General features: G+C 38.3%; 1 protein-coding gene across 3 annotated transcripts in view; it reads left to right on the forward strand.

Annotated features, from left to right (window-relative positions):
• The window catches only part of krt222 (keratin 222, type II), a 32,785-nt gene extending 16,055 nt beyond the window's left edge, over nt 1-16,730 (forward strand). For 2 of the 3 annotated variants that reach the window (XM_015375861.1, XM_015375864.1), the window contains exons 7-11: nt 4,518-4,643; nt 6,938-7,158; nt 9,185-9,408; nt 9,483-9,585; nt 14,830-16,730. In XM_015375861.1, the coding sequence (XP_015231347.1) occupies nt 4,518-4,643; nt 6,938-7,158; nt 9,185-9,408; nt 9,483-9,585; nt 14,830-15,043 (888 nt within the window). In that variant the 3' untranslated portion in view covers nt 15,044-16,730. The remainder of the gene's footprint in view (nt 1-4,517; nt 4,644-6,937; nt 7,159-9,184; nt 9,409-9,482; nt 9,586-14,829) is intronic. The other variant, XM_015375863.1, reaches the window with a different exon arrangement.
• The last annotated feature ends 375 nt before the right edge of the window (nt 16,731-17,105 follow it).

Genomic DNA, 17,105 nt, shown 5'->3' on the forward strand with positions numbered 1-17,105 from the left:
TAATACTCGTGCTACTATGGAGCAGAGCCAGACCGAACTTCCCGACCTCAAACTTTGTGGGCGGGACTAAGTTCGGAATGGCACCCAGGCTAGACAAATCTGGCTCAAAGCTGATATTTTTTTTCTGCCCTGAAAGGGACTCAGGTGAGATTCTTTCATGATTGTCTTAACAGGCTGAGTCACATGGAATCTGGCTATTTTACATCCGATCTGGGCAATATTTGTATGTGGTGTTGAATCCGATATGGGTCAGATGTTTTGGAATCTGACTGCAGTCTGAAAAGCCAAGTCACCCATATTGAAATTAGCATGAGTATGATGTCACTCTGTGCTGACAGCACGGAACAAAAAAAAAATACAGCAAACATGGAGGAAAGCGTAAACAGAGGTGTACAGTGGAGGGATAATGAAATTTGGAATTAATAAGTATTTGGGCAGAGAAAGCGATCCTAAAGACACTTGAGGGGTCAGACCGTATCAGCTCAGTTGACTAAGTAGCTGCAGCGACACATTTCTCCTTTGTGCTGTCAGTGCCACTGCTCCTCCAAAAGCCATAATTAATAGTTTAGCTCCCTTTCTCCTCTGTCTCCTTTTGGCATATTCTGCTATTTTATCCTGCTAATTCCACTGCTTAATAGCTTTTAGTCCCTCCATAGAGACAGACTTTTCACATGTCTTGTTATTGTTTGGCTGTGCATGCGGGTCACTTCAGGGACACAATTTTAGACAGTCACGTGAACAGCCACACAAAAACAAAATCGGTCTGACAATAAATCTAACCATCGGAATTGAGCATTAAGACCTGCTCTTTTCAATCTGCTGCTTCAAAGTGGTCTGCTATTAGTTGTAAAGCTACAAGTTACAGTTCTACTTACAAGTCTAGTTACAGGCCTAGTTATAGGCCTAGTAACAGATCAAGTTACAGGTGGAGTTACAGGCCTAGTTACAGGTCTAATAATAAGTCTAGTAACAGGCCAAGTTACAGGATGAATTACAGGTCTAGTTACAGGTCTTCTAACAGGTCGAGTTACAGGTCAAGTTACAGGCCTAGTTATAGGTCTAGTAACAGATCTAGTTACAGGTTGCGTTACAGGTCGAGTTAAAAGCCTAGTTATAGGTCTAGTTACAGGTCTAGTAATAAGTCTAGTAACAGGTGTAGTAACAGGCCAAGTTACAGGTCGAATTACAGGTCTAGTAACAGGTCGAGTTACAGGTCAAGTTACATGTCTAATTACAGGTCATGAAAATGACACATGCATCCTGCTTCATCCATCAGGGTCACAGTGGGACCAGTCCCTATCTACAGCATTCTATGGGTTAAAGGGGGGGGGGGTTACACCCTGGACAGGTCAGGGTGTCCAGGGTTTTTAGAAGATAAAGACATATTTCTTTTTATGTTCATAACCAACACCTGCGCTTTCTTTAGTGGTTGTTTTGCTTCAGAGGTTTCCGTTCTGTGTTCTTGAAGCCAATTTTCTAGCTCTTACATAATTTGATTCCAAAAGCTGTGGGAACACAAACATTGCCTTTGATAAATGAGAAATAAACCTCCCAGTGTTGAGTTTTACAAAACCCATCCTGCTCAATCTGTTCTTTCATTTTCCGTGAAGATGATGAGAAATTTACCTTTTATTCAAAAAGTCGGTTGGAAAGTCTCTTTATGTTAAGAATTTGGCTCTCTTGATGCTCCTGCAATTACCCTAAAGGATTGTGAAACCAGCGTTCAAGTCTTCTGCTCTACACAATGAGCACTTTCTGTTAGTTATAATCTGAAATGTGTGTAAAGTGAAAATTTATTAAAAAAATATATGAAGATGACGAATTAAAGACTTCCTTAGAAAATATATTTTAAAGCTGCTTTTAAAGAAATGTAAATGTATTGAGTGAGTTTAGCTTCCTTGTTCCCCCTTCCTGTCATGCAAACTAATCAACTTGCAACATGGCTTTTTCTTTGATGGGGAAACTACCTTCCATGTTTGTCTTCTCCACCCTTAAGTGGCATTGAGCCAGTTAGTTTTGCTTAGATGTACTTAGTGAAATTTGCAACACAAAAGGACATTTCTAATCTACAGCAACTCTCACAAGACGCCGTGACTCCTTTATTAAAAGCTGTGGTCCACAGCGTAGGTGAATGTCATCCTTTCAGGTTTCTACAAAATGCAGTAGTTTTCTCCGTAATTAATTATTGATTAGAAAATACATAATCATCAACAAGGGATGAGGAAGAGACAGAGATATGATGTTCTAGCATTTAGAGAGTCACACACTGTAGCTTGTCAAGGTATTTATCCTGCATGAACCTCTTTTTTTTTCATTTTTGACACGTTATAAATACAGTATTCAGTGCATTTTATGGGTCACTTATCTAATGGACCGGGTAAACAGAAAGGAACACAATGCAGCTTTAATAATGTCTACTGTGGTACTGTGGTACGTATTCATATAGTGCCTGAGGTCAATTCTTTAGCTGCTATTGCTGCTCCAAATCATTTAAGGTATGTCTCTGCCTGCTTTACATATCTTGGAACTTTTCTCTGGCAGCTTCACACGTAGATATGCACTCCTGTGAACCTTTCCTTTTACTGTTGTTCTCATCATGTGTGTTGGCTTCCGCTTGAAAAGAAGAAGCTACCAGGGTACCTAAAGTCTTTTTTTAAATCCAGGATTCCCTGTATTTAGTTGAATCCAACTTTTAACTAAGTACATAAAGCTTCCTTTTCTGTACTGAAATACACAGCATGATGCTTCCACACTGGTTTGTGTGGGGATTTTTATTTCAGTGGGTGTTTGGCAGTTTTCCTCCTGAGGCAGAACTGAACAGTGTAAGACAACTTGTAGACATGCCGCCCCCTCTTGATTCTACAAAGATGTGAAGTTGACAAAGCAGGTGACTGTTGGGGAATTCATCTAATTGTTTTTAAGTCGGTACCTTGATCTTGCTCCCAGGTTTGTTCAGACATGTTATGGCGTGAGTCCATTTTTTGTCATTTTGTCTTGGCTTGGTTGTCATTTAGTTTGTGTTTTTAACATGACATGAAGGTTCAAGTTTCTATATGTAACTCCAACACAAACTAATTACCGGTAGTTGTTGAGGTCTTTGTTTTTCCTAATTTATTGCCATCATAAATGTGTCACAGCCAGTGGTGGAAAGTAACAATGTACATTTATTAGATTAATGAACCTAAGTACATTTTTATCTTTACTTTATCTTTTTTTCAAATGCTAATCAAATGCTGTACTTTCTACTCCACTGCATTTCAAGGAAGCTTCTAGTTACTTGTTCCTTTTGGCTCAGCTTAGCTTTGTAATCCACTGTTGCTGTTTTTCGTTCTTGAAATGAGTTTGGACACCACTGTTTTGAAGATTTGCATGACATTACACAGATGTTAGGAAGTCAGAACAGATAATATTTGTAGTTTATCATTGTATTATGTATTATTATTTGTATTGTACTGAAGAATTTGGGGCCAATTCGTTCAGTAGAATGAACAGCTTGGTCACAAAGCAGAATTGTGGTTTATTTGTGGTAATAGATTCAACCTTAAATCTCTATTCCACAGTGAAAGTGTGAGGAGGATTAAGACAATCCTGTTTTCTTTTTGGGTTATTTTTAAATAAGATGCATTTCTATGCTGAAGTTCTTTACAGGTGGTGTAGAATCTGTTGCAGGTGGATTTATGCATCAATATATCTGGTGGTTTCTGAATGTTACAAGGATCTTTAAAATTACTCTGAAAATTATGCAGAAATGTACTGATATTAGAAAGTGGTATTTGGATTTTTGAATACTTAAGTACTTTTAAATGCATTAACTTTTGAATATTTAAGTATTTTCAAAAGTGAGTAATTTAATACTTTAACTTGAGTAGATTTTTACCTGTACTTGTAGTTGAGTATGATTTGACTATGAGTCTCAATACTTTAACTCAACTACTGCTGTTGAGTACTTCATCCAACACTGGTCATAGCAGAGATATTGTGAAGTAAAGGATCTAAAAGCCTTCACGGACCTCATATGTAAGCTGATCCAGTGTTATCTGTTTAGTAATTAGCTGATGATGATGGAAAAATCAGGCTGAAACCTGCTTTTCCAGTAACTCAAAAAACCGTTTCGTGGGTTGAGACGAGGCGGAGGAAGAAGTTAAACAGAAAATTCCTTGCATAACTGGAACCTGTTTTCTTTTCTTTTTCCTTATTGGTAAAAATATTTAGAGTTATTAGCTTGTGGGCGAGAAACAGCTAAGAGCTGTACAGTTTGTCAGCACTGTACAGCTGTGTATACATGAAGACCTTGATGTCTGTTTGCCCAAACCTGAAATCCACACTGCTCAATATCACCACCTATTGCCTCTTCTCCTCTTGACTGCTGAGTGCGAATGGGGAGTTGGGGTCTGGTGGGTTGTGGGGGGGGGGGTGTATGCGTACCAGCAAGGTGTACTGTAGTTTGGCTGCATGTTACATAAAACCACCTCAGAGCTGAGCGTTCTGTAAAATGTGGCCTTCCTCTAATTGTATAGGAGGAGGCAGCATGGGCTCAGGTGAGCCTGGGAGGAGCTGCGCTAAAGGAGGCCCGGGCCGAGCTCACCGAGGCCAGGAAGCAATGGCGCTCCCTGCAAGTGGAGATGGAAACTCTTCATGCCTTGGTAAGATCAATCATCACCACACCCTGATACACTGATAAGCCATGAAAAATGTCAGCTGCTGAAAGGAAAAGACAATCGACCTGGCAAGGTGAAAGCATTTAACTGTCTTTACATGTTCCAGTCAATTAAATGGAAACTTTTCTTTCCTGGTAATAGTTTTTCAACTCATGCAACTGATTTATATCTCTTCTGCATGAAACCTAATTTGATAGACCTTAAAACAAGAAAACAGTGGTTTCTTGAGTACTCAGCGATGCAGTTATTGTTCTGTAAGGCTTTAGACTCACACAGGATTAAAAAAGACTTTAGTAAATTCATGTTTTGTAACTGTACATAGCTATTATAACAACAGCTACAACAGAATAGATACTTACAGGTGCAGCTACTTCTTTCTGTTTGCACACAAGGATTCAAGAATCAGAGAATAAATAAACATGAGTTAAAGGTAAAATGTTAAGTAGTCACGAAATAGGAAAAGGCTACAAAGTAGGTCAGTTTTTAACCGTAATTGAGCTTATTGACTTAGCTAATATTTATTAAACTGAAGATGATTTTCAACATTAAGTGTTGTCTTTATGGCTTAAAGCAGAATTCTTTTATAAATTAATGTGTATATATATATATATATATATAGTCGAAACAGTCTCCGCACAATGGCAGCTCACTGCTCCCAAAGGGGATGGGTTAAATGCAGCAGTACATTTCTCCAATATGAGATTAACAAAGTTCAATTATTATTATTAAAGATAAGTTGTGAATTGTATTTATCAATCCCATAATAATTCCTGTAATTTGAAAACCTATTTTCCAATCCCATTTATCATGGAGATTTAAAAACCACGATTCATAAACCTGATTATAAATAACTTTCCTAATCACACATTTAAAAAGAAAATTACTTATTCTGTTTCAGTTTTCTTTTTCCCCTTGCTTTTCAAATCCTGTAGCAGTTGCATTTTCTTTTGACCTTCCACACTCCATTTACTTTTTCCATTGACCCTCTGGTCCCAGAGGCCACTGGAAACCAGTCATAGTTGCTCCTTAGATCAAACCAGCTCCCTGATTAGTAAGACTGCCACACATGGTTCACAAAGTGACCACTGAGGGAGCTAACTGTATGAAGTTTTTTATAATCTGAAGTATGAGTTTTGGTCTTTAAATCTCCATTTAAAAATACATGTTCATGTAATTTACAGCAATAGTTTGATAAATACAATATAGAGTTTACTTTTTAAATCAGTATAATATGTGCAACAAGAAAACACTTCTCAAATTCAAATTTCTAATTGTATGTCGGACGTATTACATCTGAAATGGCAGTTTTCCTCTTTCAGTGACTCTCTTGGTCCTTGATTAGGTCCTCCCAAACCTAATGCCATGAGTTTCAAAGCGTTGTGTTTACCTAAAATATTCTTTCCTGGAAAATAGGAGCTTTGGGAAAACAACAAAAAGGTTCTGATGTCTCTCTTTGTAAAATGCAAAGCAGCTGCTGATTATTTGAGGCTTAAAAAAAACTGGTTAATATACAGGCTGTATGCAAACTACATGAGGATCAAGTTTGCAGAGAACAGTCTGCCTGCAGTGAGATGTCCTTTACAGAGGTGAAGGATTAAAAGGTCTTGTACGGTACACCATATACAGAGCTTTGCAAAGTTTTTCACAAGTTTTCTATAGTGTGTGACAGCCTAATAAAAGTATATGATGGTAAAGTAGAAAGAACGTGATATTTTATGGAACATTTTTTTGCTGTAATCACATTTGCATCTATTTTGGTAGTTCAAAGGGTTTGCCAAATCATCCCCATATAAAGTAGTTAACTCAGATTGGATGGAGTTTCATCTGAAAACATTGAGTTCCAGGTTTTGTCACAGATTTCTGTCTAAATTCAGACCTGGACTTTGCTCATCTGTAAAAAACAATTAGGCTTTGATCAGTGATTTCAAATTACCCCTTTGGCTGCATACAGTATTTAGTATTTATCTTCCTTTCCCTGATAATGGAGCATTCTCCTATAATGTTATGCTAGGTGTAGCGGCATAGTGAATAGCTCAGAGCGTATGCATCCTCAGATTAACAGATTGTCAGTGTGGTAGAGCAAGGCCTTCAGATTATTACCGATACTGTTGTTATCAATAATGCTGCCACCACCATGTTCCATTATGGGGATGAGGTGTTCTGCTGTAGAATTTCTACTGAAGAATAACTAGTTTAGCAATACTGCAGCTTCCAGCAGCAGTATGAAAAGAAAATTCATTGCTTATATCCCATAGGGTTGTTTGCTTTATTGTCACCAGGAGAAAGGCCTGGAATGCACTCTGCAGCACACCCAGGACCTCTACACAAGCCAGTTGCAAGACCTCTCGCAGGTGATTCTTAGGCTGGAAGGTGAACTGGAGCAGGTGAGGGAAGGCCTGGCCACCCAACGCCAACGCCATAGCCAACTGCTCAACACCAAGATGAAGCTAGAGAGGGAGATTGCCACTTATCGACGGCTACTGGAACGTGAGGAGGGCAGGTAAGGTGGCGGATTCAGGGAGGGAGGGCAATCTTCAGAGAACCAGGAAAGGAATTAAAGGGAGGGAGTTTTTTGGTTTTGGCGTGATTATTCCTACTTTGCACTTTTAGTTGAGAATCAGTTCCTGGAAGAGTGGAGGGGTGAAAAGATCATACACCTTATTTTTATGCCAAACCTTTTAAGTAAACAAAAAGGGCTAAACTCATTTAGCTAACGTAAGTATTGAGGAAGTGTATCTTCAGCTCTTTCCAACAAAGTCAACAAAATTACCTCCTAATGTTCTGTTCACTAAGCAAACAACTCTACCAGAGCTCCTTATGTGTTGGGATTACTCATAGCAGCTCTTTCTGATGCAGATGATGTAGATTTCATCCTGACTGAAAAAAAAAATCCATAATGATTGCAGGTTGAAACAAGGACATTCCTGTGGATTGACTGGAAAAAGAGCAGAAATCACAAACAATGGTTAGAAACCTATCTATGACCTAACAAACAGAATCTCCTCAACTGCTTGGCCCGTCGTTCTACCAGCATCAACATGTTTTATCTGAAAATGTTAAGGATGGCCTCTAATTGTTTTTACAGGGCGTTTGTAGGAAAAACAACAAACTATAGAGTACCTTGGAAGAAGCAGCGACAGTCTGAGCCGTTTAATAGTCGCTTAATTAAGGAAAATTATTTGATTATAGCAGCTAGTAAAGGTTGTTGGTAGGTTGCAGAGGACACCTGATTGTTTGCTCATGTTTGTGAAGGGTGGCACCCATGTGGTTTACGCCAAACAAAACATGCAGGAATGCCTTGTAAAACCATGACCTGTGCACTGAAGCATTTTAAAAACCACAAAAAGCTCAGACACTGCTGTGCCCTGGCACAGAGTTCAAATGAATGGTCTCACTGAGAAGCGTGCGGCGTTGTATTCTTCGGTAACACTACATTTTCCATTGTGCGACGCCCCTTTTTGATGGTTCTGAATAGTTAAAAAAAATGCAGTTTAATTTTAGCTGAAGACTGTTACATATTTCCATTATCACTTGATGCTGAGTGACCTAAGTCTAACTAAAAAAAGGGTAAAATAAAAGGAAAAGCAAATTAAAAATAGTTTAGTAAGATCTACTATGAAGATCCTCTTCAGATCAGTGCTTTCTTTTGTGTTTTCATTTAAAACTCACCACCAATAATTTACCATGCTGCAAAAATGGATGCTTGATTTATTACTCTGAAATGCTACATTAGAATACATTGATGACATCAAAGTACATTAGATATATTTTGAGTCTGAAGTTTAGCTGTTCGGCCGATGTGACATCAAGTGCGACTATGTTAAATGGGTCCAATTGTTTGAACTAATACTTTGCTTACTAGAGAAACATCCTTAAATGCCTCTGAATTTTAATATTAAAATGTATTTTGATAGATCAACAGAAAAGGAAAATGACCGATTCTTTTCAGGGATATGTTAAAAAAAAATCTGAAAAGACTAGAATTTTACATATTTGGCCTCCTTTACTTCCTTTCACTTAAATTAATTCAGTGCAACCAATTACCGTGAAACATCCCAGTTTTAGCAAACAAAGTCTCACAGGAAACAAAGAAGAAGGTTTGAGCACGACTTTGAACCTACAAGGACATGGTTATGCCTCTGAACTGACAGGACATGCAACAAGAGCCGTAATCAGAAAACAGCGATAGACTCTAACTCAGGGGGAACTGCAAACATTCACAGCTCAGTAGAAGAATCAGTCATGCAACTAATAAATCTGATTCTTAGAGGGAATGAAAAAAAAAACCAAATATATTTTATATAACCTGTTTGCATACAGGGGGAACATGTCGGGAAACGAGTCAAATGTAGAAGAAGATGAAAGATTTTCGGAACTTTTTCATTTGAAAACTGTTTTCTTTACACAGAATAATGTATGGAGGAAAACTACCACCATTCCACCCTTTAATTCCTCCGTCTTCTACTTTTGAACCTAAAAATTTGAAATCTGTAACTACTTTCTGTTTCGCCTGCCTTAATCTGCAGGTACATGCAGGACCGTTGTGTGCAGCCGCTGCGTCTGCGACCCTGGAGGTCTCCTGTGTTGGAGCCAAACGAGAATGGATTGGAAAACAGCTTTAGTGACTCTGTTGTTACTCCGGATGAACCTAAATCAGAGCCATTGCCTGATATCCCATCGCTCCTTCCTGCGGACCAGGAACTGAAGAAGAGCAAGCTGTACAGACAGCAAAGCCTGGTCATACTCACAGGTAGACCAAACACACACACAGAATCTTATCTCAGTCATGCTGGTTTTTGGTGGGTCATTTATTTCTTCTCATAGAGCCAGAGCAGGATAAAGACTTGCCATTGGCCACTGTAAAGACACAGGAGATCCTGCAGGGCAAAGTGGTCCAGGAGAGCGCAGAAGGTCACGGCACTATTGAGTGAGTATTTATCTTTTTTTACCCCCATTGACCTTTGGCCTTTGCAGTTGTGCCTCAGGCTGAACTGTCACTGCTTTTGTAAAAAAAAAAACTAACACAGGTCATTAATTCCTGCTGCTATCAGATTTTCCAATGTGGCACTATAACTGCGATAACTTGTGCAATAGCTAATGTGCAATCACTATGTAATACCCCATTGCAATACCCTGTTAGGTTGGCAGGGGGAGGAGAAAAATAATATAAGCTGCCAGTGTGGGTCCATATGCAAGACCCTTTGCGCTACTGCCTATCGGCAGATGGATGGCTCAAGTCACCCAACTTGCACACGGTAGGTCAATGAAAAATGTCCATGCGGGTTCTTAGGCAAGACCCTTCACGCTAATGCCTACCTCATACAATTATGACAGACAATATAATGAATGACATGCTGGGTCAGACGTCACCCAGTTAAACAAGTTATACATCAGGTGTTGGGGAACCAGAGCACCTTGATGTCAAATAGGCTACTGGAACAACACAAAGGGAATGGACAAGATGCGAGAATAGGGCTCTATTACAATGTTCCTACCTAAGTAACCCTAACCAGAGAGGCTATTGGGGCACCTGGGGCAGTGACCCCCAAACTTGAAGAGTGGTTACAGCAGATCCCAGGAAATACATCAGACATCTTGGTCCAGAAGAGTGCAGTTCTAGGAACAGCAAAGATACTGCACAGAACCCTCAAGCTCCCAGGCTTCTGGTAGAGGACCCATGCTTGGAGGAATCCTGTGCAATAACTTGTGCAATGATCCTCTTAAATAAGAGACACTCTGGGATTAGGCTGAAAGAGAAAGCGGCACAGGAGCTGCAAACTAACTAGCTATTATATATATATATATATATATATATATATATATATATATATATATATAATACTATTGAGCCAATATGACAAGTGAATTTCTCCACTGTGAGATGAATAAAGTCATTTATTCAATCAATCAATATTATATCTCAGGAAAGAGACAGCTCTACATGATCCAGATAAATACCTTATAAAAAATACTATTTTGCCGTATATTTACCTTGTTTCAGTTTTTTACTGTGTGAGTGTTCTTTGAGTCACACATGATCACATCATACACCTCCCCACCCCGGTGATGTCTGCTCCAACTGACAAGGGCTTAGCATCTTTACAACATCCAACAAGTCGCACGCAATAAAACACTGAGTCGGCATCGCAGGTTCTCATGAGTAACTCTTCACCCCGTTGCATGGGAACCTTGCTGTGCTGTTAGTTTGTGTTTGATGTAGAGATACACGCCTGGTCTGCAGACTTTCAGGGTGTGGTGCTGTGTTATTGTTGGAGGAAACAAAGAATAGTTTGGTATGCTTCAGGTCCAAGAGACATGCAAGAAGATTGACAACATTCAGACACTGTGGGATTAGGCTGAAAGAGAAAGCGGCACAAGAGTTGCTATGCTTGTGTTTTTTTTTTAGCAGAAAATGCCACTGTGTGTAAACACCTGCTTGCTGTGCAAAATTTACCTCACACATTTTAAGCACCTGGAGCATTGCTTTTGTTTTCTCGTTTTCAATCGAGGTGTTAGTTCTTGAGAGCACATTGCAATCCTTCACTGAGCTGACTCCTACACGGTTCACTTACTCACCATAATTAGGATCACAAACTGATAAAAAAACACCCAAACTATATTGTTTTGAACAGTCTTGCAATCCAAAAAACTTTGAACACAAAGTTCTTTTATCAAAATTGCTTATTTTTTGGGTAAATCAGAGCATTTGGGAATTGTTTGTGTGTTCAAGCAGCATTTCCTTTGATGATCTGCCTTCTGCTCATCTGCTGCAGAGTTGATTAAGCTACAGATTAACAGGCATGGTGCTGTCATCAGTAAGCTTAAAGGCATTGTCATCGAGAAGGGACTTGCTTTATTTAGAGATAGAACATGGCTTAATACACATCAGCTGCAATGAACCAACCCTCAGCAGCTCGATTTTCTCTTAGAAATCAGATCTAATCTTTTAAAAGGATCATAAACAACAGTTCAACAGTCTTAGTAAAGCCCTTGTTATTATTTTCATGATGTTTGATTGTTTACGGTAGTTATTGTCTTAGTTATTTTAAGTACCTGACCATGTTCAGAGGTATATTTTGATAAATCCACAAAAAAGTATAATGATGTCATTATTTTCGCTATCCTGTTATCACTCCTAATTCCACAAATTCACCAAAAGTTCAACTCTGTTGGAGCTTTGCAACAATTTTGACATTTGTTTTAGATATTTGAATAGAAAAAACTTTACAAATAGGGTTAGGGTTACAAATATTTTGTAATTAAACCAACGTAGAAATGGGGCATATATGTAAAGTAGAGAACAAATTATACAATTGACCAAATATGCTTCAAATGTAAACCTAAGAAGTCTCCCATTCATGTGTTTTAAGTCCCCTTTTTCTCTAAATCCCCCAAATAAATTCCAGTGATATTATTTACCTTCAGATTTAAGTTGAAAGAGTCCATCTTTGTGTGAAGTTTCTCACAGGTTAGATGGAAAGGTTAAAGCATAGTTAGGTGATAAAACATTTCCAGCTCTGATCATCTCACAAAACTCTCTTTAATACATCATCCTAAAATGAAAGTGTGACATAACTGCTAGTCTACTATGACACACTGGTCCAGCTACACTGATAGGTTTTACAAAAACGGGAATTAATCAGAGAAAAAGACAGGTCCAAGTAGTAGTGCTGTTGACAGGACATGTTGACACAGCCATTGTAAGAAAGCTATATACACATTTTGTGCAATCATGATATATTTAAATGCCCATACCACCAGGGTTAGCAAATATGTTATTTATGCGAATGATATTGGGACTTTCATATGCTGTTGTGTGAACACATGCTAAACTGGCTGTGTGTTAGAACAACAAATGAAAGTATGAAACAAGCTTTAGTCATAGTCAAATAGATAAATGATTCAAAATATGAGCTCCAAGTCAAACATATTTCATTTATTAATTCTTGACTATACTAGTGAAACTCAACTAAACTAAGCCGTGTGCACAAAGAAGGAAACACATGGTTGAAGACAATTATCATTAAATGAGGTTATGATATACTGTTTGGCAGGGATTTTATGGTTCAGAAGCAAATTTAACGTCAATAATTTGGAATGTGATCAAATGAACTTTTAACCTATCTAGAGCAATTTGAATGTGTTCAAACCAATTCGCATAAAAATCCCATAGATAAACAAAATATTTAGCAAAATAATGTTTCAGTTTTTAATTTTCTTAATTAGAAGCCAGTAACCTTTTTGCTGATTGATTCATAGCCTTCTGTGCTTGAGCAAATAGCTAGCAAACATTAGGGGACTCTTCTTAAAGGACATTTTGGTCCAATTGTTTTACTTCAAATGCAATGAGGAAAACATTAAAGTTAATATTTTAATGGTGTGTAAACCCCTTACTGAATTAAAGCTGGTTTCAGATTTATAAACAACAGCTCATAACATTTTAACATAGTTTACCATGCAGTCCAAACTCTGAGCTTGGTATTAATTCCTGTGTTTACAATAGAAATCACATGAAATAATCATAAATCATCAAAGAGACAAATTCTTTAGCTTGAAGTTGCAACATTTGTTGGTCTCCATTTTAGAAAAGGCTGAGTTATGTTCAGTATCTGGCAGCTTAGTACGGCAGGCTGGCAACAGCGGATCTCCCCTTTGCTCCACACCTCCTGTCCCTTCAGACATCTGAAAGTTCCCTGCAACTCAGAGAGGAATGTTGCAATCTGTCTTTTCTGCAGCAAGTTTGTCACCATGTCAACTTAGCCTTAGTCTGCAGATTCTGAATCTTGCTTGTGTCCTTCCATGTTTGCACCTCCTCAATGTGTCTGGTCTGAGATCAGCCACAAAACAGAGACAGTGTCCTTGAGTTGATTCTTTTCTTCTCAAGCACAGTGGGGGAGAGCATTAACAAATTTTAAAGTCAATATCAGCATTGGTCCCCAATGTTAAAAATTGATATGATGGTTTATGGGCCAATAAAGTCATTCTTGCAGTTTGCCACAAGCCATGTAGAAAACAAAGCGGAGAAGATAAGAAAAACATAGAACTTTTTAGCTTACATGCGAAAACAATATGGTGGGGAAAAAAAACCTTCAGGATAAAACACCATCATTAAGCTATATTTGCAGCAGCATGCAGTAGGGATAATTATTATATTGCTGGGAAAAGGAAGAGGTTTGACTTAATGGGTGGAGAATGGAGCGAGTAATAGTGCAATAATTAATGAGCACCTTTTAGAGGCTGCAAAAGACTTCCAACTGGGAAAGAGATTTTCCAGAGTTGCAGCAGATACTGTATTTTCATTGAAAGCACATTCATGTGCCCAAGCCTTAATCATTAAATTATCTGAGAATCTGTGGTAAGATTGAAACAGAAAGAGTTTAAATATACTCTCCATCTCATCTGGCTGAGCTTGCCATATTCTATAAAGACAAATTTTCTTTTCAGTGTTGACTTAATGGGACTGAACAGTCCTTTTTAGGTTAAACATATTTTATTCACACCTAAGAATACAGTATTGCTAAACTGCATTTTAGCTCGACTATAGCTCATTAAACAGATCATTTCAATAATGCCTGGCTGAATAATGGTTCATTTCCCTGTTCCTGTTTCAGGTCTTTGCTTGTTGTTTTCCCATCTATCTTTTTTCAAACATGAATTCTAGATACTGTGGATTGTTGAGGCCTGCCTCTTTTGATATCGCCCTCATTTCCTCATCTTCAGCACACTGTGCAGCAGCTTTCTGAGATGTTTCTAATAAGCTGCATGTTGTTACAGCTTTGCAGCCCACTCTCTGCAGTCAGAGCTCATGAGTTATAACATGTTGGGGTTTGGAGTTTCATTTTCGTTATAAACATACATGCATTGTGAAGATAATTCAGCATTCAAATTCAGTCTCTGCTGTTCTTGGTTTTATCTTCTATGCATGTATTTTAATGCTCAATCTTTGGGATGCTTTTTGTTTTATGGCTGCATTTACGAATGTAGCACCTACAGCCATGTTTTAATTTGCAATGTATTTATTTAGTTTTGTTGTGTGAGTAAAATGGAAAATAACTGCAAACCACGTTTAAAATGTTCAAACAGACTCTAGTCCCATAGCTGCTTTCCTGCCTCCCCCCTCATTGTTTGAACATCCTGCATGTAATGACTGTTCAATCTCTTCTTGTCGCAGGACAGAGAAGATTGACAAGGTGATAAAGCAATGGGAGGGCTCCTTCTTCAGAGGGAACCCCAAACTGAGGAAGAAGTCTGTGTCGCTGCGCTTTGACCTGCACATGGCCGCAGCAGACGAGGGCTGTGCCCAGACCAAACAGGACAGCCTCCCTGACGTGGAGGTGCGGCTCATCATGAAAAGGTCCCGCAGCATCTCCACCATCACACAGTGACTCTCCCCGCTTCAAGAACACGTTCATATCTGGCTTGTAGCATTGTGTGGTGAGGCCAGAGATGGTGAGGCTCCAAATGGAAGTGCGTCGATCCTGCACCGACCCTCGAGATGCATCTAATCATTGCCATCATGCTTTCCAATGCAAAATTCACTTAAGCTAGCATCACAGCTCATGGCTGAATTTACCCGTCGGATCTTTGCTCTGGCAGGATAGGTGTTATAAACGAGGCTTTGTGGTGACAGTTTGATAGAGCTGGAGAGGTATGCGTTCAGGGCTGTAAAATGTAAATCATATTCTGACGTCATCAGCTCAGATAAAGAGAAAGTGTCTCTCCAAGTCTCAGACTTGACTGCATTTGAGACATTACAGACTAATGCTGACATTTAATCCCAGTTAAATCCTGCGTGAAGGTAGGAGGAGATAAATGCAAACAGACCTGTTTAATCAGCTTCAAACTACCTGAGGATGTATTCAAGTGGTGGATTTACAGTTTAGGTCTGTATGAAAAGTGTGCAAGCATTCAAATAACATGTTTTTATTTTTTTGTTGCCCCTGTCACCAGCAAACAGGGCAAAAGTCTCTTTATATTTTTAATTTAAATCCACTTATAAGTCATAATCTTAATGGTGGAACTTTATAGCCTTATTCACAAGATGACAGAGTTGTTTTAACATCTAAATAAAATAGTTCTGATGAACTTTAATAGAAAGGCAGCAGGACAATAGAAGGAAAGCAGATGGTGTGATTGAGTCATGTTAATCAGTTAATTAAGCCCAACTAAACAGATTGTGTTGCTGCTTAGGATGTTGTTGACATTAGAAGAATGATAACCTTACTAGAATACCCAAACATTTTCACCCTTTGTTTCTTATAGTTATTTAAAAGGTTACTGATAAATTTATGTCTATCCCCTCATCTTTTCTTCTTTTTTTCCCCTGGTGCAATATCATTATATCATTAGTCTTTTATTGTTTCTTGTGTCACACTGTAATTTCTGTATCTTTTTTGCAGCTACACTTACAGGAGTCCTTTTAACAGGAAAATGCAGATAATTTAAGTAGTGAAATTTACTAAAACATTAGTCTATCTTTACATAGTTGTTGTAAGGATTCAAAATTTGTTTTTAAAAAGTAAGATACTGTTTTTCAGTTTCAGTGGGTAGAAAATGTTTCACCTCATCCCAGTTATTTACCTTCTGTATTTAGTTGATTAAAAGAAAAGAAGCAATATCTACAGATTATGATATAATCAAATCATAAATGTCTAAAATATTCAATATTACATCCAAACATAGTTAAGGGATGATCTACCATGACAGAGTGCAGCGCAGACTCAGAGCACTTAGTTGCACACACCAAAATACAAAACAGTGTCGGATTTCTCTAGTTTGGCAACCAGAGTTGTTGTCTTTATCTGAGCCAAGTGCTGACTGGGTTCATCAATACTCCCTCGCAAATGAACAAGAATGTCTCCTAATATTTGTTTATTGCTTATTCTTATTGGTTGAGGTTAGGCTTGTAGCTAATGATGGTTTGATTTCATATTAAAAGTAAAGAAAAACAAGTTTAAAGACAGAAACCCAAGGAACCTCAAATACAAAACTCATGGCAACATGCGGCTAGATGTTGTGCTCCTGTTCCAGCAAGCATTTTTACTCTTATCAGAATAATGCAGCTTCCAAAATGCAATCTATAAGTCCATCTACAGTTTTCCTCAATGCTTTCTTTTTGTAAAAAGTTCCCATATTATGACATTACCCTTTGTGAGTGGAAGGGGTATTGAAATACATATATACCTTCTGCCATTTGGCTCCAGCACCAAGAAAAAAAAACTTGCAGTTGCTGCTAAGTAAAGTATTTCAAAAGGAGAGGATGTTTGGGGCCTGAGAATAAGTTCTGCTCCACTTTTCCAGGGCAGCAGGATCTATTGAGGCTGCAGAAGTTCCTATTCTATCATTTGTTTGTGTTACCATTAAGCAGCAACACATACTTCTAACAGGTCCATTTTTTTGTTTTTTTACAAAACAATCACTTCTCTGTTTACAAATATATGCTAGAAA

Source organism: Cyprinodon variegatus, unplaced genomic scaffold, assembly GCF_000732505.1.
Source record: "Cyprinodon variegatus isolate N-32 unplaced genomic scaffold, C_variegatus-1.0 Scaffold126, whole genome shotgun sequence".
NCBI lineage: Eukaryota > Metazoa > Chordata > Actinopteri > Cyprinodontiformes > Cyprinodontidae > Cyprinodon > Cyprinodon variegatus.